The sequence below is a fragment of the Salmo salar genome, chromosome ssa20 (assembly GCF_905237065.1).
Source record: "Salmo salar chromosome ssa20, Ssal_v3.1, whole genome shotgun sequence".
NCBI classification, from domain to species: domain Eukaryota; kingdom Metazoa; phylum Chordata; class Actinopteri; order Salmoniformes; family Salmonidae; genus Salmo; species Salmo salar.
Genome location: NC_059461.1, coordinates 38,328,475 through 38,354,280, shown reverse-complemented (window position 1 = coordinate 38,354,280; position 25,806 = coordinate 38,328,475). Strand labels below are relative to the sequence as shown.

Here is a 25,806-nt window from a genome sequence, read left to right as displayed (position 1 = left end):
ACTCAAGCATGTGTTTTGGTTTTCCACCCCTACTACTAAATGTTAGGTTTATATCTCAGCAGCAATTGTTCGAAACTACAGTTGGAGATATGTACGCATGATGAGTTGATTTGGATACTGTACAGGAATATACTGTACAAGAATGCAATCATGGCATTGTATAGGAGCTTTTTTTGATTCCAGCCCTAACATCCCAACATCCCAACTCAAAGTTGTATGTTTACAGTTGGTGTTATATATTGCCAACCCACGGAACATCCAGTCTAGACTCGCATTCCTTAGCCATACATAAAGGTGTGGAGCATACCAGAGGTATTCTTGAGTGATGGCCCTTGTATTATGTAACTCTCCTGCCAAACTCTCCACTGGAGCAGTGGTGTTATCTGTGTTTTATGCCATGCCTCCTGTAATATGGGTGAACTATCCTTTTACCAGGAGCCCACTCACACACTGCCTAGTCTCATGTGGTCACTGAGCGTGTTAGGAGAAGCTGCAGCCACATTGCTCTGAAGGTCAGGACCTGGGGGGATGCAGGCAGTCGAGAGGAGAGCAGTATGCCAATGAACATAGAGCAAAGTTCAACCAGTTAAGAGAGCCAGAGCCACACACACCACACACTGGTACCAAATTCACACTCCATTCACAAGTTAAGTTGACAAAAATGGTGTTGGTGGAAACCTGTATAAATGGTGCTAGACTGAAATTAAACTACAGACTGCTTTTAGACTGGCAGTTTCTGTTGGCTAGCATCACATGGCAGTCCTGGAGTTAAGATGCCCACGAAATTGTGTTGGTTTGGGAAGGGGTGGAGGCGATGTTTAGTGGCAGATCCATCCTAAACAATGGCCACCGTGACTTAATGAACACAGAGAGCAGCAGCACATGAACAGCATGGGGACTGGAGGAGAAGCAGGGACACTGACCCATTTGGCATGAACAGCGTGGGGACTGGAGGAGAAGCAGGGACACTGACCCATTTGGCATGAACAGTGTGGGGACTGGAGGAGAAGCAGGGACACTGACCCATTTGGCATGAACAGCGTGGGGACTGGAGGAGAAGCAGGGACACTGACCCATTTGGCAGTGCCCCTCAAAGACTCCCAACTCCACACAATACAGCCCTGTTGCGCCACACACACACACACACACACACACACACACACACACACACACACACACACACACTGAGGGACTTTTCATGCATTTTCTTTATAGCAGAGTAGGAAAGAAGAAAGGGTATTGTGTACCCGTTGGTAGAGGACCAATGACATGCTGGATTAATGCGTCTATAACCAGAGTAGTTGAGCATTTCATAGAAAGATGAGATGTGATTCAAACGAGGATGCTTGCTCTATTTCTGTCTCTCTTTCTCTGTCGGTCGGGCTCTCTGACGGTGGTTTTCTTATTTTCAGACACCAAGAGACACCCCCCCCCACCTTCTCTCTCTCCTTGCACGCACACGCACACACACAAACACACACACCTCGATCTCTTTATGCGCTCCATTCTACTGTCTGTAAGATTTTCTGCTTGATCCGTTTGCATGGCTGTTGGTTTGGCAACAGTCTTTCTACAGCTCCCATTCTAGTCTTTAAGGGAAAACAAAGGGCTGATCTAGTAGCCAATGAGTACCAAATGACACATTATTACCCACAAAGACAAGGGTTTTATTGAAGCTGACGGTTCTCTCTCTTCTCCTCTCTCCTTCGTCCTCTTTTCCATCCTCTCTCCTTCGTCCTCTTTTCCATCCTTTCTCCTTCGTCCTCTTTTCCATCCTCTTTCGTCCTCTCTCTTTCGTCCTCTCTCCTTCGTCCTCTCTCTCTCCCTCAATCCTCTCTCCTTCGTCCTCTTTTCAATCCTCTCTCCTTCGTCCTCTTTTCAACCCTCTCTCCTTCGCCCTCTCTTCCATCCTCTCTCCTTCGTCCTCTCTTCCATCCTCTCTCCTTCGTCCTCTCTTCCGTCCTCTCTCCTTCGTCCTCTCTTCCGTCCTCTCTCCTTCCTCTCTTCCGTCCTCTCTCCTTCGTCCTCTCTTCCGTCCTCTCTCCTTCGTCCTCTCTTCCATCCTCTTTCGTCCTCTCTCTCTCTCCCTCCATCCTCTCTCCTTTGTCCTCTCTCTCCCTCATCCGCTCTCCTTCGTCCTCTCCTCTCTCCTCTCTCCTTCGTCCTCTCCTCTCTCCTCTCTCCTTTGTCCTCTTTCTCTCCTCTCTCCTTCGTCCTCTCTCTCTCCCTCCTCCTCTCTCCTTCGCCCTCGCTCTCTCCCTCCATCCTCTCTCCTTCGCCCTCGCTCTCTCCCTCCATCCTCTCTCCTTCGCCCTCGCTCTCTCCCTCATCCTCTCTCCTTTGCCCTCGCTCTCTCCCTCCATCCTCTCTCCTTCGTTCTCGCTCTCTCCCTCCATCCTCTCTCCTTCGTTCTCGCTCTCTCCCTCCATCCTCTCTCCTTTGTCCTCTCTCTCCCTCCATCCTCTCTCCTTCGTCCTCGCTCTCTCCCTCATCCTCTCTCCTTCGCCCTTGTTCTCTCCCTCCATCCTCTTTCCTTCGCCCTCTCTCTCTCCTTCCATCCTCTGTCTCTCCCTCATCCTCTCTCCTTCGTCCTCTTTCTCCCCTCTCTCCTTCGTCCTCTCTTCCATCCTCTCTCCTTCGTCCTCTCTCTCTCCCTCCCTCCTCTCTCCTTCGTCCTATCTCTCTCCCTTCCTCCTTTCCCCCCTCGTCCTCTCTCCCTCCTCTCTCCTTCGCCCTCTCTCTCCTTCGCCCTCTCTCTCTTCCGTCCTCTCTCCTTCATCCTCTCTCATCCTTCTCCTTCCTCTCTCCCTCCATCCTCTCTCCTTCGTCCTCTCTCCCTCCTCTCTCCTTCGTCCTCTCTCTCCTGCCTCCTACTTAGTAGTGTGAATGACATGTGAATGACTCTAGAACAGGGTTCATCAACTAGATTCAGGCACAGGACAATTTTTTTTCTTGAGCGGATGGTCGGGAGGGCTGGAACATAATTACAAATAAATTGACCGCAAGAATCCAAAACAGATATAATATTTGACAAAAACATAATCAATTCAAACCTTGTTTACATATGTACAGTGGGGCAAAAAACGTATTTAGTCAGCCACCAATTGTGCAAGTTCTCCCACTTAAAAAGATGAGAGAGGCCTGTAATTTTCATCATAGGTACACGTCAACTATGACAGACAAAATTAGAAAAAAATATCCAGAAAATCACATTGTAGGATTTTTTATGAATTTATTTGCAAATTATGGTGGAAAATAAGTATTTGGTCACCTACAAACAAGCAAAATTTCTGGCTCTCACAGACCTGTAACTTCTTTAAGAGGCTCCTCTGTCCTCCACTCGTTACCTGTATTAATGGCACCTGTTTGAACTTGTTATCAGTATAAAAGACACCTGTCCACAACCTCAAACAGTCACACTCCAAACTCCACTATGGCCAAGACCAAAGAGCTGTCAAAGGACACCAGAAACAAAATTGTAGACCTGCACCAGGCTGGGAAGACTGAACCTGCAATAGGTAAGCAGCTTGGTTTGAAGAAATCAACTGTGGGAGCAATTATTAGGAAATGGAAGACATACAAGACCACTGATAATCTCCCTCGATCTGGGGCTCCACGCAAGATCTCACCCCGTGGGGTCAAAATGATCACAAGAACGGTGAGCAAAAATCCCAGAACCACACGGGGGGACCTAGTGAATGACCTGCAGAGAGCTGGGACCAAAGTAACAAAGCCTACCATCAGTAACACACTACGCCGCCAGGGACTCAAATCCTGCAGTGCCAGACGTGTCCCCCTGCTTAAGCCAGTACATGTCCAGGCCCATCTGAAGTTTGCTAGAGAACATTTGGATGATCCAGAAGAGGATTTTGAGAATGTCATATGGTCAGATGAAACCAAAATATAACTTTTTGGTCAAAACTCAACTCGTTGTGTTTGGAGGACAAAGAATGCTGAGTTTCATCCAAAGAACACCATACCTACTGTGAAGCATGGGGGTGGAAACATCATGCTTTGGGGCTGTTTTTCTGCAAAGGGACCAGGACGACTGATCCGTGTAAAGGAAAGAATGAATGGGGCCATGTATCGTGAGATTTTGAGTGAAAACCTCCTTCCATCAGCAAGGGCATTGAAGATGAAACGTGGCTGAGTCTTTCAGCATGACAATGATCCCAAACACACCGCCCGGGCAACGAAGAAGCATTTCAAGGTCCTGGAGTGGCCTAGCCAGTCTCCAGATCTCAACCCCATAGAACATTTTGGAGGGAGTTGAAAGTCCGTGTTGCCCAGCGACAGCCCCAAAACATCACTGCTCTAGAGGAGATCTGCATGGAGGAATGGGCCAAAATACCAGCAACAGTGTGTGAAAACCTTGTGAAGACTTACAGAAAACGTTTGACCTGTGTCATTGCCAACAAAGGGTATATAACAAAGTATTGAGAAACTTTTGTTATTGACCAAATACTTATTTTCCACCATAATTTGCAAATAAATTCAGAAAAAATCCTACAATGTGATTTCCTGGATTTTTTTTCTCATTTTGTCTGTCATAGTTGAAGTGTACCTATGATGAAAATCACAGGCCTCTCTCATCTTTTTAAGTGGGAGAACTTGCACAATTGGTGGCTGACTAAATACTTTTTTGCCCCACTGTATATGATCACATGTCTCTCTATTATGCGTGGGAAACACATTTTTTAAATTCGAATCACTTGGAGCTGATTTCCTGGTGTTTATATATATATAAGCAATAAGGTCCGAGGAGGTGTGGTATATGGCCAATAGACAACGGCTAATGGCTGTTCTTAGGCACAACGCATCGCGGAGTGCCTGGACACAACCCGTGGTATATTGGCCATAAATAACAAACCCCAGAGGTGCCTTATTGCTTTTATAAACTGGTTACCAACGTAATTAGAGCAGTAAAAAGAAATGTTTTGTCATAACCGTGGTATACAGTCTGATATGCCATGACTGTCAGCCAATCAGCATTCAGGGCTCGAACCACCCAGTTTATATATATATATATATATATAACCTGCGGGCCAAATTCAGTCCCAGCGGGTCGCAAGCTGGGGAATCCTGATCTAGAACCTCTCCCCTCCTTCTTCCACACACGTTGCTTAGTAGTGTGAATGACACTGATATCCAGTAAATGACTTTGATGCAGGATGTTTTTACTCAGTGACCAACATTAACCCTTACCATAATGACTGTGTCATTCTGCCCCTCCAAAAGGGAAAGGAAAGGGGGATACCTAGTCATTTGTACAACTGAATGCATTCAACTGAAATGTGTCTTTCACATTTAACCCAACCCCTCTGAATCAGAGAGGTGCAGGGGGCTGCCATAATCGACATCCACGTATTTGGCGCCCGGGGAACAGTGGGTTAACTGCCTTGCTCAGGGGCAGAACGACAGATTTTTACCTTGTCAGCTCGGGGATTCGATCCAGCAACCTTTCGGTTACTGGTCCAACGCTCTAACCACTAGGCTACCAAAAAGATCATGAGATCAACGTTTGTGTGTATGTGTGTGTGTTTGTGTCACACTCGCCTGAATTGTCTCTGCCGGCTCTCTTATACCTCTCTATGTCCACTCTTTCTCTTAGCTACCTTTTTTATAATATCTGTTTTGTTGTACACCTCGAAGAGTTTCTCCTCTCCTCTGTTTCAGACACTCGTCTGCTGAGATCAGGAGACACTTCGGTGGGAACTATGGGTCCCCCCAGGCCTCCAAGCAACATAGTCGTCACAGCTCCAATGCATCAGTCTCGACTTGCTCCACCGTGGTGAGTTACAGTACTACTGTACAACTAACTAGACCCTTTCATGGGTAGAGGGAAATAGCACTGTGGTGTACTATTTAGCTCCCCTTTAGGAGAAGGATTCTGACTGAGACTCTCCCGCAGCATGTTGTGCTGTAGGCCTAATAATGTGTTCCTAAAGAGGGATTTTCTCCCATGGACATTCAGTGACTCCTCACTTATTGTCTGTCTGTCTGTCTGTCTGTCTGTCTGTCTGTCTGTCTGTCTGTCTGTCTGTCTGTCTGTCTGTCTGTCTGTCTGTCTGTCTGTCTGTCTGTCTGTCTGTCTGTCTGTCTGTCTGTCTGTCTGTCTGTCTGTCTGTCTGTCTGTCTCGTCTGTCTGTCTGTCTGTCTTGTCTGTCTGTCTGTCTGTCTGTCTGTCTGTCTGTCTGTCTGTCTGTCTGTCTGTCTGTCTGTCTGTCTGTCTGTCTGTCTGTCTGTCTGTCTGTCTGTCTGTCTGTCTGTCTGTCTGTCTGTCTGTCTGTCTTCCTTCCTGATTCCTGCTTACAAGCAAAAATTAAAGCAGGAAGCACCAGTGACTCGGTCTATAAAAAAGTGTTCAGAGGAAGCCGATGCTAAGCTACAGGACTGTTTTTCTAGCACAGACTGGAATATGTTCCGGGATTCTTCCGATGACATTGAGGAGTACACCACATCAGTCACTGGCTTTATCTGTAAGTGCATTGAGGACATCGTCCCCACAGTGACTGTACGTACATACCCCAACCAGAAGCCATGGATTACAGGCAACATTCACACTGAGCTAAAGGGTAGAGCTGCCGCTTTCAAGGTCCGGGACTCTAACCCGGAAGCTTATAAGAAATCCTGCTACGCCCTGCGACGAACCATCAAACAGGCAAAGCGTCAATACAGGGCTAAGATTGAATCATACTACACCGGCTCCGACGCTCATCTTATGTGGCAGGGCTTGCAAACTATTACAGACTACAAAGGGAAGAACAGCCGCGAGCTGCCCAGTGACACGAGCCTACCAGACGAACTAAATCACTTCTATACTCGCTTCGAGGCAAGCAACACTGAGGCATGCATGAGAGCATCAGCTGTTCCGGATGACTGTGTGATCACGCTCTCGGCAGCCGATGTGTGTAAGACCTTTAAACAGGTCAACATTCACAAGGCTGCGGGGCCAGACGTAATACCAGGACGTGTAATCCGAGCATGCGCTGACCAACTGGCAAGTGTCTTCACTGACATTTTCAACATGTCCCTGATTGAGTCTGTAATACCAACATGTTTCAAGTAGACCACCATAGTCCCTGTGCCAAGAACACAAAGGCAACCTGCCTAAATGACTACAGACCCGCAGCAATCACGTCCGTAGCCATGAAGTGCTTTGAAAGGCTGGTAATGGCTCACATGAACACCATTATCCCAGAAACCCTAGACCTACTCCAATTTGCATACCGCCCAAACAGATCCACAGATGATGCAATCTCTATTGCACTCCACACTGCCCTTTCCCACCTGGACAAAAGGAACACCTATGTGAGAATGCTATTCATTGACTACAGCTCAGCGTTCAACACCATATTACCCTCAAAGCTCATCACTAAGCTAAGGATCCTGGGACTAAAGACCTCCCTCTGCAACTGGATCCTGGACTTCCTGATGGGCCGCCCCCAGGTGGTGAGGGTAGGTAGCAACACATCTGCCACACTGATCCTCAACACTGGAGCCCCCCAAGGGTGCGTGCTCAGTCCCCTCCTGTATTCCCTGTTCACCCACGACTGCATGGCCAGGCACGACTCCAACACCATCATTAAGTTTGCAGACGAGACAACAGTGGTAGGCCTGATCACCGACAATGATGAGACAGCCTGTAGGGAGGAGGTCAGAGACCTGGCCGGGTGGTGCCAGATAACAATCTAACCCTCAACGTAACCAAGACTAAGGAGATGATTGTGGACTACAGGAAAAGGAGGACCGAGCACGCCCCCATTCTTGTCGACGGGGCTGTAGTGGAGCAGGTTGAGAGCTTCAAGTTCCTTGGTGTCCACATCACCAACAAACTAGAATGGTCCAAACACACCAAGACCGTCGTGAAGAGGGCACGACAAAGCCTATTCCCCCTCAGGAAACTAAAATGATTTGGCATGGGTCCTGAGATCCTCAAAAGGTTCTACAGCTGCAACATCGAGAGCATCCTGCCTGATTGCATCACGGGACCTCCAGGACCTCTACACCAGGCGGTGTCAGAGGAAGGCCCTAAAAATTGTCAAAGACCCCAGCCACCTCAGTCATAGACTGTTCTCTGTACTACCACATGGCAAGCGGTACCAGAGTGCCAAGTCTAGGACAAAAAGGCTTCTCAACAGTTTTTACCCCCAAGCCATAAGACTCCTGAACAGGTCATCAAATGGCTACCCGGACTATTTGCATTGTGTGCCCCCCCCAACCCCTCTTTTACGCTGCTGCTACTCTCTGTTTATCATATATGCATAGTCGCTTTAACTATACATTCATGTACATACTACCCCAATTGGCCCGACCAACCAGTGCTCCCGCACATTGGCCAACCGGGCTATCCGCATTGTGTCCCGCCACCCGCCAACCCCTCTTTTACGCTACTGCTACTCTCTGTTCATCTTATATGCATAGTGACTTTAACCATATCTACATGTACATACTACCTCAATCAGCCTGACTAACCGGTGTCTGTATGTAGCCTTGCTACTTTTATAGCCTCGCTACTGTTATTTTTCACTGTCTTTTTACTGTTGTTTTTATTTCTTTACTTACCTATTGTTCACCTAATACCTTTTTTGCACTATTGGTTAGAGCCTGTAAGTAAGCATTTTACTGTAAGGTCTACACCTGTTGTATTCAGCGCACGTGACAAATAAACTTTGATTTGATCTGTCTGTCTCTCTGTCTTGTTTTAAGTGCACTAATACCTCTCTATATTTGTCAGGCTTTAGGTGTCAAGTCTTTGTCTCTCTGACTGTCTGACTCACTGACTCTAGGCTTGAGCCCTTAGATATTTCTCTCTCTGCTGCTAGTCAGCTGACTAGGCCAGAGGAGGGAAAGTTGGCCCATCCCCTAGTTATTATGGTTAATCTTTAGCCTGCTTGGGAAATGGGTCAGGGCCCAGTCTACTGTAGAGGGATGGGACGGCCTGCTTACCTTCCAGCTTATACTGGCAAATCTGTTATATCTGTGGATTTGCGATGCGGGAGAGAGTTTATTTAATACCATAATCGAATGATATTTTCCCATGGTGCACCATCAGTGGAGGAGATCAGTGGAGCTGCAGGCAGATGTGTGGGATGATTATTTGTATGATTCATCTCTCTATTTGTAGGACTTATAATGATGAGTGTTGTTATTAGTAAGTCATTTCCAAAATGATGGATCGCGTGTGTGTTTGTGTTATGCTTGTCTGTCTATGCCCACTTTTGTCAGTGTACACTTGCTCGTTTGTGTGGTTCTATCGCAAGAAACATAAAAGCTGATTGGAGGAGGCCTTGTTGATGTCACTTCCTGTAGACATGTGTTTTACCGAACTTGAACTTACTGCTGCTCCGTACCTAATCAACCCCTGGTCACTTCCCTTACCTACTTCATGTAGGGACCTAAAACCATTAGATGGGTATTAAGGATGATGGCTCCACGTTGCCCTCTGAAAGGCTAGGACTAGGTTCCACCATATTGCTTATACCTATCCAATCCTTTTACATCTACCAAAGTGTCTTGGGGTGGGGGCTAGGAGTCACTTTGGAGTTGTGTAAGAGTGTCTTTGAGTCTTACAAGAGCTTGTGGTTAACTCTTCTAGAGGAAGAGAGTTGTCAGAAACCAGTAACTGCCAGTAGTCTGTACAGGCTGTAGATTCTTGTTTCCGGAATGCGCCATTTTGTGAACTTCCCTCTTACATGTTGAGTATTTAGCGGGGTAAGTCTACTTCCAATTCAGTGTACCTGTGTTATATTTCTACTAACAGTCATCTAGAGACCTACACTTTTCTGTTTCAAATGTGTGAAGCATCCAGTGTTGTGAGGTTGGAGGCAGGTAATGTGGTGTTAGACTGCGTATTTGGTACAGACTGTACAGGGGTTCAGCTTGGGGAACTAGGCTACGGGTTGTTCATTAGGCTGAAATGACACATTGCAGAGTTGGGTAGTATAACTGTCTTGCTGTTAGGGATAGGCAAGATGTATCCTCAGATATCTTTTTGCCAAAATACAAAACACCACCAAGAGTCCAGACAAAACTCAACACGTATTTGTACATTTTGTATAAAAATCGATACCTTTTTACAAGTATTGTAAAATATAATAACAAAATGCACAAAGTGATTAAAACATGTATTCCAGCATTAAAATTGCTTACTGCTTCAGGAGAAACGGTGTGGTAGTCTAATAGTCTGACTGCTGGTAGGACAACAGCCTGTTGCTGGCCTGGCTGAGAGCACTGCTCCATAGTGCAGCATACCTGGGAGTTGGGACAGAGGCATGCATACATTTGAATTTATTTGTTTCATTTGGCTCCCATGCTAAGGAAGGGAAAGAGAATATATATTATGGAAGGAGATATGCAGCCATGATTCCCAAGCATTAAAATATCTGGGGTTCACTAAAAGAAGTGAGGGAGAATTAGGATGCTTGTCCAGATTCACTCCTCACACTAAACACAATACAAACTATGAAGTCTTGAACCATCTGGTAAAGACAGCGTTTACAAAACAGCTGGTAGCACAACTGTTCACTTTTTCTGGGCATTTTCATTTTAGTCTGCTGCGGTATGTTGCACACTAAAGCAGCCGTTTTTATGATCAGATATCCTGTCATCTGCACAGGTTTCACTCTACAGCCCTCCCTGAGAAACACCTGCACTACTCCGCTTTCATACCATGCCACCATATAGCCCCCGCATACAACCCATAGAAATGAATAAAGATACAGATCTGGAATACGTATTTCTATAATGCAGCCTCATCTACGATAGTCATTGGATGGCCTTCTGTGGTGATAAAAAAATCCTGTTTATTTCTTTGACTCTTATCACAGACTTGATTGGGATAAGGCTGAATGTTATTGCATTGACTGGATATTGCTGTAACAATATGATGTGATTTAAAGGGAACATGCTCTTCTCTCCAGTTTAGAGTGGTGATTTATAGATATTCATCTCTTCTATAGTGGGATCTAAGCTCTTCTGAAGTGCTCTCCAGATTATCCTCCATTCAGATCGTTGCTTGAGTTGGCAGATTTCTGAGCCACACGTCACACATTACCGTATAGTAACTACACTACTGTATATGTAACCCCACAGTTACTGCCATAGTGATGTAATTAGAACAGAATTTGGCAAGTTGCCTTTGACTACCGTTCAGTTATTGTTTTGTGTGTGTCTTACAGCTTCCATGTGAAGAGTAATTCCATTGAACACCACAATAGTTACAGAGTTAGCTACACAGCACAACACTAACTTAACAATAACTGTTGTGGGTTTTTGTCTGGAATTATGTTACACACGTGACACTTCTCTCTTCTGATCTGCGTTTGACGGGTCTTTATGTCAATCATATGAGCTGTCATGAGGGGGACTCAGCCACCCCTTAGGAGTTAGAATAGGGGGATAGTTACCCAGGGGTTTCAGAGGGTTATGATGAGGATTTATAGACTAACGTGATAAGAAATAAACCATTAAAAACTTCTATCTAAATCAAAGTATAGACTAACATGCAAGCACACAAATATACACACACATACCCAATACACATGTACAGTTTAAATGTAAAGTTTCTATGGAAGGTATATGAGCTCAGTCCTCTCGTTCCTTGACAGGTCTGAGGTTGTTGAGAGCAGAGTCGTGATCAAACCTGTCCTCCTCCTCCTCCTCCTCCTCCTCCTCCTCCCAGCTCTCTAAAATGCCTCTCTGCTCTCTCTCTCTCTGCCTCTCTCTCTCTGCCTCTCTCTCTCTGCCTCTCTCTCTCTGCCTCTCTCTCTCTGCCTCTCTCTCTGCCTCTCTCTCTCTGCCTCTCTCTCTCTGCCTCTCTCTCTCTGTCTCTCTCTCTCTGTCTCTCTGCCTCTCTCTCTCTGCCTCTCTCTCTCTGCCTCTCTCTCTCTCTCTCTGCCTCTCTCTGTCTCTGTCTCTCTCTCTGTCTCTCTCTCTCTGTCTCTCTCTCTCTGTCTCTCTCTCTCTGCCTCTTTCTCTCTGCCTCTCTCTCTCTCTCTGCCTCTCTCTCTCTGCCTCTCTCTCTGCCTCTCTCTCTCTGCCTCTCTCTCTCTGCCTCTCTCTCTCTGCCTCTCTCTGCCTCTCTCTCTCTGCCTCTCTCTGTCTCTCTCTCTCTGCCTCTCTCTCTCTGCCTCTCTGTCTCTCTCTCTCTGTCTCTCTCTCTCTGTCTCTCTCTCTCTGCCTCTCTCTCTCTGTCTCTCTCTCTCTGCCTCTCTCTCTCTGTCTCTCTCTCTCTGCCTCTCTCTCTCTGCCTCTCTCTCTCTGCGTCTCTGTCTGTCTCTCTCTCTCTGCCTCTCTCTCTCTGTCTCTCTCTCTCTGCCTCTGTCTCTCTGCCTCTCTCTCTCTGTCTCTCTGCCTCTCTCTCTGCCTCTATCTCTCTGCCTCTCTCTCTGTCTCTCTCTCTCTGTCTCTCTCTCTCTGCCTCTCTCTCTCTGCCTCTCTCTCTCTGCCTCTCTCTCTCTCTGCCTCTCTCTCTCTGCCTCTCTCTGCCTCTCTCGCTCTCTCTCTCGCTCTCTCCCTCTCTGCCTCTCGCGCTCGTTCTCTCTCTCATTAAAATAACATAAAATTGATCAGAAATGCAGTGTAGACATTGCTAATGTTGTAAATAACTATTGTAGCTAGTTTATCATATTAAAAGGCTAATTGATCATTAGAAAACCCTTTTGCAATTATGTTAGCACAGCTGAAAACTGTTTTGCTGATTAAAGAAGCAATACAACTGGCCTTCTTTAGACTTGTTGAATATCTGGAGTATCAGCATTTCAGGGTTCTATTACAGGCTCAAAATGGCAAGAAACAAAGAACTTTCTTCTGAAACTCATCAGTCTATTCTTGTTCTGAGAAATGAAGGCTATTCCATGCGAGAAATTGCCAAGAAACTGAAGATCTCATACAACGCTGTGTACTACTCCCTTCACAGAACAGCGCAAACTGGCTCTAACCAGAATATAAAGAGGAGTGGGAGACCCCGGTGCACAACTGAGCAAGAGGACAAGTACATTAGTGTCTAGTTTGAGAAACAGACGCCTCAAAAGTCCTCAACTGGCAGCGTCATTAAATAGTACCCGCAAAACACCAGTCTCAACGTCAACTGGCAGCGTTTTTAAATAGTACCCGCAAAACACCAGTCTCAGTGTCAACTGGCAGCGTCATTAAATAGTATCCCCAAAACACCAGTCTCAATGTCAACTGGCAGCGTCATTAAATAGTACCCACGAAACACCAGTCTCAACATCAACAGTGAAGAGGCGACTCCAGGATGCTGGCCTTCTAGGTACAGTTTCTGTCCAGTGTCTGTGTTCTTTTGCCCATCTTAATCTTTTCTTTTTATTGGCCAGTCTGAGATATGGCTATTTCTTTGCAACTCTGCCTAGAAGGCCAGCATCCCGGAGTCGCCTCTTCACTGTTGATGTTGAGACTGGTGAAAGAAATGTGTGTTTTTTGCCAATTTTAAGTGCACACTTGTTGTTTGTGAACATTATTATTATATAATGTTGTATGTTTTTCCCCCAACACCACTTTCCATCAATTTGTAGAGCAGACCCTCATGCTAAATTATGTCCAAAGATTTTTTGAAATCAACAAAGCATGAGAAGAGTTTGCCTTTGTTTTGTTTGTTTGTTTGTCAATTAGGGTGTGCAGGGTGAATACGTGGTCTGTCGCACGGTAATTAGGTAAAAAGCCAATTTGACATTTGTTCAGTACATTGTTTTCACTGAGAAAATGTACAAATCTGCTGTTAATGAAAATGCAGAGGATTTCCCCAAGGTTTCTGTTGACGCATAACCCACGGTAGTTATTGGGGTCACATTTGTCTCCACTTTTGTGGATTGGGGTGATCAGTCCTTGGATACAAATATTGGGAAGATGCAGCAGGCCTTTTTGGGTTGGAGGGTGTGTATTTTGTCCTGTAGTTCATTCAATGTAACTGTAGAATCCAGTGGGTTCTGGTCGTCTTTAATAGTTTCTAAGATTTGTTTTTGATCATGTATATGTTTTTGCTGTTTCTTCTTTGTTATAGGGCCAAAGGCATTGGAGAAGTGGTTTACCCACACATCTCCGTTTTGGATAGATAACTGCTTGTGTTGTTTAGTGTTTTACAATTTCCCCAGAAGAGGTTAGATCTCTCTCTCTCTCTCTCTCTCTCTCTCTCTCTCTCTCTCTCTCTCTCTCTCTCTCTCTCTCTCTCTCTCTCTCTCTCTCTCTCTCTCTCTCTCTCTCTCTCTCTCTCTATGCCTCTCTCTCTCTCTCTCTCTCTCTCTCTCTCTCCTATGCTTCTCTCTCTCTCTCTCTATGCCTCTCTCTCTCTCTATGCCTCTCTCTCTCTATGCCTCTCTCTCTCTATGCCTCTCTCTCTCTCTCTATGCCTCTCTCTCTCTCTGCCTCTCTACACCTCTCTCTCTATATCTCTCTGCCTCTCTACACCTCTCTCTATATACCTCTCTCTCTCTATGCCTCTCTCTCTCTACACCTCTCACTCTGCCTCTCTCTCGCTCTATGCCTCTCTCTCTCTCTGCCTCTCTCTCTATGCCTCATGCTCTCTCTCTCTCTCTCTGTATGCCTCTCTCTATATGCCTCTCTCTTCCTGCCCCTCTTTCTCTCTGTTTGTACTTAAACAATGCGTGTTAGGTTCTTGGTTTGTTTCCAGGCATTCCTTTCATTGAAGCCAAGGAATACATATCTGGAATAATCTGACTCTAAGCTCTATCAATGACACATTTAGATGCACTACAGTGGTTTATTCATAACCTTAAGAATGCCAACATGTAGTTGCGTGGTAACTTTTTGCCTTAACCGTTTCCTGCCTGTGCCCTCTGCATGAAACTATTTCTCTCTCTCTTTTCTCGCTCTACCGCTCTCTCTCTGTCACCGTCTCCTTCGCCCCTTCTCAACTTCCTCTCTGATTCAGAGGGGTTGGGTTAAATGCGGAACACACATTTCAGTTGAATGCATTTAGTGGTACAACTGACAAGGCCTTTCCCTTTACATTAAGAACACCTTCCTAATCTTGAGTTGCACTCCCCCGTTTGCCCTCAGAACTGCCCCAATTTGTCAGGGCCTGGACTTTACAAGGTGTTGAAAGTGTTCCACAGGGATGCTGGCCCATGTTGACTCCAATGCTTCCCACAGTTGTGTCAAGTTGGCTGGATGTCCTTTGGGTGGCGGACCATTCTTAATTCACACAGGAAACTGTTGAGCATGAAAACCCCAGCAGCGTTGCAGTTCTTGACACAAACTGGTGCACCTGGCACCTACTACCACACCCCGTTCAAAGGCACTTAAATCTTTTGTCTTGCCCATTCACCCTGAATGGCACACATGTTCAGTCAATGTCTCAATGGTCTCAAGGTCTTTAACTTGTCTCCTCCCCTTCATCTACACTGATTTGAAGTGGATTTAACAAGTGACCTCAATAATGTAATGGAGGAAAAGTTAATGTCTATGTCATGAAAAGACCAAGTGTTCATAATGTTTTGTACACTTGCTGTATATAATAGTATGATATCTGTCTGTCTCTACCCTTTCCCCTCTCTCTCTGTCTCTCCAGCCCCAGTCGTATGACGCGGTGGAGCCCTTGGACCTGGAAGAGTTTCTGATGTCACAGCTGCGGAGTGGAGACTCCGCCCTCATGCAGGAGCTTGGAGATTTCCCCGACGACGGCCTGGAAGTAGAACTGGTGGAGAAGGAGTGTCGGACCGTACGCCACTCTGTACCGGAGGAGGGGTGGGTCGCATGGTCACATGATCAATGTAGAATAAACTCAACCATGTTACTAGATTGCTTATCAAATCAAATTTATTTATAAAGCCCTTACATCAGCTGATATCTCAAAGTGCTGTACAGAAACCCAGCCTAAAACCCCAAACAGCAAGCAATGCAGGTGTAGAAGCACGGTGGCTAGGAATAACTCCCTAGAAAGAAACCTAGAGAGGAACCAGGCTATGAGGGGTGGCCAGTCCTCCTCTGGCTGTGCCGGGTGGAGATTATCACAGAACATGGCCAAGATCTTCAAATGTTCATAGATGACCAGCAGGGTCAATAATAATAATCACAGTGGTTGTCGAGGGTGCAACAGGTCAGCACCTCAGGAGTAAATGTCAGTTGGCTTTTCATAGCCGATCATTCAGAGTATCTCTACCGCTGTCTCTAGAGAGTTGAAAACAGCAGGTCTGGGACAGGTAGCACGTCCGGTGAACAGGTCAGGGTTCCATCGCCGCAGGCAGAACAGTTGAAACTGGAGCAACAGCATGACCAGGTGGACTGGGGACAGCAAGGAGTCATCAGGCCAGGTAGTCCTGAAGCATGGTCCTAGGGCTCATGTCCTCCGAGAGAGAGAAAGAAAGAATTAGAGAGAGCGTGCTTAAATTCACACAGGACACCGGATAAGACAGGAGAAATACTCCAGATATAACAGACTGACCTTATGCCTATCAGATCCCCACATATCTAGGAGAGAGCAGTGAGGGTCTAGAGTTCTGGATTAGACATTGATTTAAGCCTGGCTATTAATCCAATAGTCCCAGTAACTTTCTCCACTATCAACCTATATCTGTGTCCAGATGACACCCCGCCCACTAGTTCCCTAGGTCCCACTTCTAATGGAATAGAATAAGTATACCTCAGAAGGCTCTTACAAGCCAAGAGGGTGTGAAATAGTGAACATATTCTGACAGTGGTATTTTGTTTTAGGATTGTCACTCACCTTGAACATGATGTTACAGATAGTGCTGATGAGATGGGAATGCAGAATGAGGGAAAAAGATTGTGTGTGCATGTAATGAGTGTGTGTGTGCTTTAACATCCTTCTCATTCCCTCGCTGACCGCCTATATCTCTGTAGGGTGGAGTTGGATTCCCATGTCAGGGACTGTGTTCAGAGTTACACCCAGCCCTGGCTGATGGTCAGCAGGAGGTAAACTTCCTTTGATCAACTCTTAGACACATTCAGGGGCTGCTTTCTTTCCTAATCTCCTTTCCCTTGTGACTACTGACCTGTAAAATGCTAGATATGTGTACGCTAGTGGTCATTAACCCTGGACTACCCGGAGAGCTACCTGCTGTGCAGGCTTTGGGCCAGCATGACTAAAGGCTGCACACCAAGTGGCTCAGTCTTCAGGACCAGGGTTGATGACCACTGGTGCAGACAACACAGTGGAATCCTGTGCAGTGGTTTATACAGTGGAAACCTGTGCAGTGGTTTATACAGTGGAAACCTGTGCAGTGGTTTATACAGTGGAAACCTGTGCAGTGGTTTATACAGTGGAAACCTGTGCAGTGGTTTATACAGTGGAAACCTGTGCAGTGGTTTCCTTCTCAGATGCACCACCAAGGCTGTCTGTCTGGTCTGGTCTGGTCTGTTTGGTCTGTCTGGTCTGTCTGTCTACAGAGAGATGTCTGAGAGACCGTGATAGACAGATGGGTTATCTTCACACATACCACATACTGATTACTTATCACAGCCTAGGCCCACTGTCTACTGCTGGTACACATACACTACCGGTCAAAGGTTTTAGAATACCTACTCATTCAAGGGTTTTTCTTTATTTTTACTATTTTCTACATTGTAGAATAATAGTGAAGACATCAAAACTATGAAATAACACATGGAATCATGTAGTAACCAAAAAAGTGTTAAACAAATCAAAATATATTTGAGATTTGAGATTCTTCAAATAGGCACCCTTTGCCTTGATGACAGCTTTGTACACTCTTGGCATTCTCTCAGCCATCTTCACCTGGAATGCTTTTCCAACAGTCTTTTACTTCACTCTGCGTTCCGACTCATCCCAAACCATCTCAATTTGGTTGAGGTCTGGGATTGTGGAGGCCAGGTCATCTGATGCAGCACTCCATCACTCTCATTCTTGGTAAAATAGCTCTTACCCAGCCTGGAGGTGCGTTGGGTCATAGTCCTGTTGAAAAACAAATGATAGTCCCACTAAGCCCATACCAGATGGGATGGTGTATCGCTGCAGAATGCTGTGGTAGCCATACTGGTTAAGTGCGCCTTGAATTCTAAATAAATCACTGACAGTGTCATCAGCAAAGCACCCCCACACCATCACACCTCTTCCTCCATGCTTCACGGTGGGAAATACACATGCGGAGATCATCCGCTCACCCACACGTGTCTCACAAAGACATGGCGGTTGGAACCAAAAATCTTAAATTTCACTCCAGACCAAAGTGCACATTTCCATCGGTCTAATGTCCATTGCTTGTGTTTCTTGGACCAAGCAAGTCTCTTCTTATTATTGGTGTCCTTTAGTAGTGGTTTCTTTGCAGCAAATTGACCATGAAGGCCTGATTCACTCAGTCTCCTCTGAACAGTTGATGTTGAGATGTGTCTGTTACTTGTTCTCTGTGAAGCATTTATTTGGGCAGCAATCTGTGGCGGTCCTCATGAGAGCCAGTTTCATCATAGTTCTTGATGGTTTTTACGACTGCACTTGAAGAAAACTTTAAAAGTTCTTCAAATTTTCCACGTTGACTGACCTTCATGTCTTAAAGTAATAATGGACTGTTGTTTCTCTTTGCTTATTTGAGCTGTTCTTGCCATAATATGGACTTGGTCTTTTACCAATTAGGGCTATCTTCTGTATACCACCCCTACCTTGTCACAACACAACTGATTGGCTCAAACGCATTAAGAAGGAAAGAAATTCCACAAATTAACTTTTAAGAAGGCACACCTGTTAATTGAAATGCATTCCAGGTGACTACCTCATGAAGCTGGTTGAGAGAATGCCAAGAGTATGCAAAGCTGTCATCAAGGCAAAGTGTGGCTATTTCAAGAATCTCAAATATAAAATACATTTTGATTTGTTTAACACTTTTTTGGTTACTACATGATTCCATATGTGTTTTTTCATAGTTGTGATGTCTTCACTATTATTCTACAATGTAAAAATATAGAAAAACCCTTGAATGAGTAGGTGTTCTAAAACTTTTGACCGGTAGTGTACACACACACAGTCAGTCTCCTGCTCAGGGTTTTCATCCACATCCTGGGGCTTTGTGTGTATGTGGGGGGTGGAATACTACATCTAATCTGCTCTGATAAGATAAAAAAGCCACTAGTTTATCAGTAACTGTGTGCGTGTGCGTGTGCGCAGGTGCCAGGGAGATAGTTGGAGTGCATATTCGGAGCGGGCAAGTCTACACAAAACTCTGCAGAAACAGACATTTGAGTCTGACGTCCAGCCAGAGAAACTAGAGACACCGGTAAGCACAATATACACAACAGTGCATACACAACAACAACAAAAAAGGGAATTCCAAAATAAATCCGGGTTTGGGTCCGTAAGGAGCAGTTTTGTCAGTCCCATTGTTATCAGAGGACCAACGTGTGTATTCAGAGTGTACTTTAGTAGGACATTCAGGTATCAGATCCAAAGATTACATTACGGAAGGAAATAATCAGAGAAACCATAATACCCTGGCTTTTCTATCAGAGAAAGATGACATGCCCAACATGAAACCTGAATAGTAGAGGTGTTTCAAGCTATATCTCCTGATTCCTCAGATTGATAGATATAGATTGTCTTTTAGTTTTAGAATCTCTGTTCTTGTGAGGGAATTCTAATCAGTGTGCAATGAAAGAAGGAGAGAAAGAAGTAGAGAAAATGAGTGAGAGAACAGAGCGAGGGAACCATAGAAAGCGAGACAGAGTGACGGGAGGGGTTGGGGAGCAGAGGGGGAGGGGTTGGGGAGCAGAGGGGGAGGGGTGTGGGGAGCGAGGGGAGGGGTTGGGGAGCGAGGGGAGGGGTTGGGGAATGGAGGGGTTGGGGAGCGAGGGGAGGGGTTGGGGAGCGAGGGGAGGGGTTGGGGAGGAGGAGGGTTTGGGAAGCATAACACTGAACATAGACGTGTTTTTCCTGTTTCTATTACCTCCATCCTGGCACCGTCTCCCTCATGTCTACCCAGCCTGACCTGCACACAATGAGATGTGAATATTCATGTAGTCCCCCTCTGCTTCCGACCTGCCCCAGCCAACATCCAGCTCTCTGTCCTGCCAAATCTCCAGCCAGCACCCAGCCAACCCCTCCTCCAGCCCCCTTCTCCAGCCTCCCACCTCTGTCAGTCCATAGTCCCAAACTCAAATCTCCAAGCCCTGAGAGTGAAGTCCCACTCCCAAGTCCCAAGGTCCATCCCTAGCTCCTCAGCCCCAGCCCCATCCCCAGCCCCATCCCCCAGTTCCATCCCCAGCCCCATTCCCAGCTCCTCAGCCCCAGCCCCATCCCCAGCCCCATCCCCCAGTTCCAGCCCCAGCTCCTCAGCCCCAGCCCCATCCCCCAGCTCCATCCCCAGCCCCATCCCCCAGCTCCATCCCCCCAGCTCCATCCCCAGCCCCATCCCCCAGTTCCAACCCCAGCCCCATCCCCAGCTCCTCAGCCCCAGCTCCTCAGCCCCATCCCCATCCCCCAGCTCCATCCCCATCCCCCAGCTCCATCCCCAGCCCCATCCCCCAGCTCCATCCCCCAGCTCCATCCCCATCCCCCAGCTCCATCCCCAGCCCCATCCCCCAGCTCCATCCCCCAGCTCCATCCCCATCCCCCAGCTCCTCAGCCCCAGCCCCATCCCCAGCCCCATCCCCCAGCCTTACCAAGTCCTAATCACCCAAACCAAAGACCCTTGTTCCAGCCGTGTCTTTCCCATCCGCTCCAGGCCAAAGAGAGAGAGAGAGAGAGAGAGAGGGAGAGAGGGGAAGAACCGGCCTATTGTCAGTCAGCCTCTAATGGTCCCCTGCTTCACACTGGTCATTAGTAATCCTGTGGGATAGGGGCACAGCTAAGCAGGGCTGGGGGTGTGGAGGTTAGATGGAAGAGGGATGGATGTTTCCCCTTACATTTTTGGATTGTTGAAGAAGCCAAAATATTTCAGTAATTCAAACGAAATATTTGAAACTAAATTAGGCAGATTTACTGCAGGATTGCAACAGAGAAGAGGAATGAAGGGTGAGGGGAGTGCTGTGAGGAGGAAGGGGGCTGGTGGGGGGGTGCTGTGAGAAAGAAGGGGGTTGGTAGGGTGGAGGGGTGGTGCTGTGAGGAGGAAGGGGGTTGGTAGGGTGGAGGGGTGGTGCTGTGAGGAGGAAGGGGGTTGGTAGGGTGGAGGGGTGGTGCTGTGAGGAGGAAGGGGGTTGGTAGGGTGGAGGGGTGGTGCTGTGAGGAGGAAGGGGGTTGGTAGGGTGGAGGGGTGGTGCTGTGAGGAGGAAGGGGGTTGGTAGGGGTGGTGGTGGTTGAAAACAGGACACAGCCTGAGAGTTCAGAGCTGTCCAGTCATATAGCTCAGTTGGAGTCTGATTCCATATGGACGTAGTGCTCTCTGATTAACTATGATCTCTCCATGGTGCTAGGGGGCACCCTTTCACTTAGAAGTTACTGGGCTCCCCTGGAGTTGAAACCCATTAGTTATGGATTCCATGAGCTTGTCTCGATTCTCTTGATGTTCACACACAGTTAATCATCTATGGACGTCTTATCTCTCCACTGCGATAGCATAGCAAGTTACCGGCCTATACACTTCAAGTGCTGCAATAATTTGGAACACTGATTTAGGCCTACATGCAATACACTTTAGTAAAATTATTTTGTTGGGAGAATTTAAAAAAAAATTGTTGGGAGAATTCAACATTATTTTCGGATTTTGACTATCTTCCATCCTCTTCCCACCTCCTCTCTCTCCCTGCCCTCCTCTCTCTCCCTGCCCTCCTCTCGCTCCCTGTCCTCCTCTCTCTCCCTGTCCTCCTCTGTCTCCTAATACCAGTCATTATTATTACAGGTGAAGTCCCCATCCCTGTCCTCCTCTCTCTCCTAATACCAGTCATTATTAATATTATTACAGGTGAAGTCCCTGTCCTCCTCTCTCTCCTAATACCAGTCATTATTAATATTATTACAGGTGAAGTCCCCGTCCTCCTCTCTCTCCTAATACCAGTCATTATTAATATTATTACAGGTGAAGTCCCTGTCCTCCTCTCTCTCCTAATACCAGTCATTATTAATATTATTACAGGTGAAGTCCCTGTCCTCCTCTCTCTCCTAATACCAGTCATTATTAATATTATTACAGGTGAAGTCCCTGTCCTCCTCTCTCTCCTAATACCAGTCATTATTAATATTATTACAGGTGAAGTCCCCGTCCTCCTCTCTCTCCTAATACCAGTCATTATTAATATTATTACAGGTGAAGTCCCTGTCCTCCTCTCTCTCCTAATACCAGTCATTATTAATATTATTACAGGTGAAGTCCCTGTCCTCCTCTCTCTCCTAATACCAGTCATTATTAATATTATTACAGGTGAAGTCCCCGTCCTCCTCTCTCTCCTAATACCAGTCATTATTAATATTATTACAGGTGAAGTCCCTGTCCTCCTCTCTCTCCTAATACCAGTCATTATTAATATTATTACAGGTGAAGTCCCTGTCCTCCTCTCTCTCCTAATACCAGTCATTATTAATATTATTACAGGTGAAGTCCCCGTCCTCCTCTCTCTCCTAATACCAGTCATTATTAATATTATTACAGGTGAAGTCCCTGTCCTCCTCTCTCTCCTAATACCAGTCATTATTAATATTATTACAGGTGAAGTCCCCGTCCTCCTCTCTCTCCTAATACCAGTCATTATTAATATTATTACAGGTGAAGTCCCTGTCCTCCTCTCTCTCCTAATACCAGTCATTATTAATATTATTACAGGTGAAGTCCCCGTCCTCCTCTCTCTCCTAATACCAGTCATTATTAATATTATTACAGGTGAAGTCCCTGTCCTCCTCTCTCTCCTAATACCAGTCATTATTAATATTATTACAGGTGAAGTCCCTGTCCTCCTCTCTCTCCTAATACCAGTCATTATTAATATTATTACAGGTGAAGTCCCTGTCCTCCTCTCTCTCCTAATACCAGTCATTATTAATATTATTACAGGTGAAGTCCCTGTCCTCCTCTCTCTCCTAATACCAGTCATTATTAATATTATTACAGGTGAAGTCCCTGTCCTCCTCTCTCTCCTAATACCAGTCATTATTAATATTATTACAGGTGAAGTCCCCGTCCTCCTCTCTCTCCTAATACCAGTCATTATTAATATTATTACAGGTGAAGTACCTGTCCTCCTCTCTCTCCTAATACCAGTCATTATTAATATTATTACAGGTGAAGTCCCCGTCCTCCTCTCTCTCCTAATACCAGTCATTATTAATATTATTACAGGTGAAGTCCCCGTCCTCCTCTCTCTCCTAATACCAGTCATTATTAATATTATTACAGGTGAAGTCCCCGTCCTCCTCTCTCTCCTAATACCAGTCATTATTAATATTATTACAGGTGAAGTCCCCGTCCTCCTCTCTCTCCTAATACCAGTCATTATTAATATTATTACAGGTGAAGTCCCCGTCCTCCTCTCTCTCCTAATACCAGTCATTATTAATATTATTACAGGTGAAGTCCCCGTCCTCCTCTCTCTCCTAATACCAGTCATTATTAATATTATTACAGGTGAAGTCCCTGTCCTCCTCTCTCTCCTAATACCAGTCATTATTAATATTATTACAGGTGAAGTCCCTGTCCTCCTCTCTCTCCTAATACCAGTCATTATTAATATTATTACAGGTGAAGTCCCTGTCCTCCTCTCTCTCCTAATACCAGTCATTATTAATATTATTACAGGTGAAGTCCCTGTCCTCCTCTCTCTCCTAATACCAGTCATTATTAATATTATTACAGGTGAAGTCCCTGTCCTCCTCTCTCTCCTAATACCAGTCATTATTAATATTATTACAGGTGAAGTCCCCGTCCTCCTCTCTCTCCTAATACCAGTCATTATTAATATTATTACAGGTGAAGTCCCCGTCCTCCTCTCTCTCCTAATACCAGTCATTATTAATATTATTACAGGTGAAGTCCCCGTCCTCCTCTCTCTCCTAATACCAGTCATTATTAATATTATTACAGGTGAAGTCCCTGTCCTCCTCTCTCTCCTAATACCAGTCATTATTAATATTATTACAGGTGAAGTCCCCGTCCTCCTCTCTCTCCTAATACCAGTCATTATTAATATTATTACAGGTGAAGTCCCCGTCCTCCTCTCTCTCCTAATACCAGTCATTATTAATATTATTACAGGTGAAGTCCCTGTCCTCCTCTCTCTCCTAATACCAGTCATTATTAATATTATTACAGGTGAAGTCCCTGTCCTCCTCTCTCTCCTAATACCAGTCATTATTAATATTATTACAGGTGAAGTACCTGTCCTCCTCTCTCTCCTAATACCAGTCATTATTAATATTATTACAGGTGAAGTCCCCGTCCTCCTCTCTCTCCTAATACCAGTCATTATTAATATTATTACAGGTGAAGTCCCCGTCCTCCTCTCTCTCCTAATACCAGTCATTATTAATATTATTACAGGTGAAGTCCCCGTCCTCCTCTCTCTCCTAATACCAGTCATTATTAATATTATTACAGGTGAAGTCCCCGTCCTCCTCTCTCTCCTAATACCAGTCATTATTAATATTATTACAGGTGAAGTACCTGTCCTCCTCTCTCTCCTAATACCAGTCATTATTAATATTATTACAGGTGAAGTCCCTGTCCTCCTCTCTCTCCTAATACCAGTCATTATTAATATTATTACAGGTGAAGTCCCTGTCCTCCTCTCTCTCCTAATACCAGTCATTATTAATATTATTACAGGTGAAGTCCCTGTCCTCCTCTCTCTCCTAATACCAGTCATTATTAATATTATTACAGGTGAAGTCCCCGTCCTCCTCTCTCTCCTAATACCAGTCATTATTAATATTATTACAGGTGAAGTCCCCGTCCTCCTCTCTCTCCTAATACCAGTCATTATTAATATTATTACAGGTGAAGTCCCCGTCCTCCTCTCTCTCCTAATACCAGTCATTATTAATATTATTACAGGTGAAGTCCCCGTCCTCCTCTCTCTCCTAATACCAGTCATTATTAATATTATTACAGGTGAAGTCCCCGTCCTCCTCTCTCTCCTAATACCAGTCATTATTAATATTATTACAGGTGAAGTCCCCGTCCTCCTCTCTCTCCTAATACCAGTCATTATTAATATTATTACAGGTGAAGTCCCTGTCCTCCTCTCTCTCCTAATACCAGTCATTATTAATATTATTACAGGTGAAGTACCTGTCCTCCTCTCTCTCCTAATACCAGTCATTATTAATATTATTACAGGTGAAGTCCCCGTCCTCCTCTCTCTCCTAATACCAGTCATTATTAATATTATTACAGGTGAAGTCCCTGTCCTCCTCTCTCTCCTAATACCAGTCATTATTAATATTATTACAGGTGAAGTCCCTGTCCTCCTCTCTCTCCTAATACCAGTCATTATTAATATTATTACAGGTGAAGTCCCTGTCCTCCTCTCTCTCCTAATACCAGTCATTATTAATATTATTACAGGTGAAGTCCCTGTCCTCCTCTCTCTCCTAATACCAGTCATTATTAATATTATTACAGGTGAAGTCCCTGTCCTCCTCTCTTTCCTAATACCAGTCATTATTAATATTATTACAGGTGAAGTCCCTGTCCTCCTCTCTCTCCTAATACCAGTCATTATTAATATTATTACAGGTGAAGTCCCCGTCCTCCTCTCTCTCCTAATACCAGTCATTATTAATATTATTACAGGTGAAGTCCCCGTCCTCCTCTCTCTCCTAATACCAGTCATTATTAATATTATTACAGGTGAAGTCCCTGTCCTCCTCTCTCTCCTAATACCAGTCATTATTAATATTATTACAGGTGAAGTCCCTGTCCTCCTCTCTCTCCTAAT

General features: G+C 45.5%; 1 protein-coding gene across 4 annotated transcripts in view; it reads left to right on the top strand.

Moving 5' to 3' along the window:
- LOC106580556 (dedicator of cytokinesis protein 8) overlaps positions 1-25,806 on the top strand; it is a 120,705-nt gene that overhangs the window by 15,848 nt on the left and 79,051 nt on the right. For 3 of the 4 annotated variants that reach the window (XM_045703289.1, XM_045703288.1, XM_045703287.1), the window contains exons 2-5: positions 5,677-5,791; positions 15,548-15,723; positions 16,840-16,911; positions 19,115-19,223. In XM_045703289.1, coding sequence (XP_045559245.1) covers positions 5,677-5,791; positions 15,548-15,723; positions 16,840-16,911; positions 19,115-19,223 — 472 coding nt within the window. Of the gene's footprint in view, positions 1-5,676; positions 5,792-9,584; positions 9,715-15,547; positions 15,724-16,839; positions 16,912-19,114; positions 19,224-25,806 lie in introns of those variants that run through there. The other variant, XM_045703290.1, reaches the window with a different exon arrangement.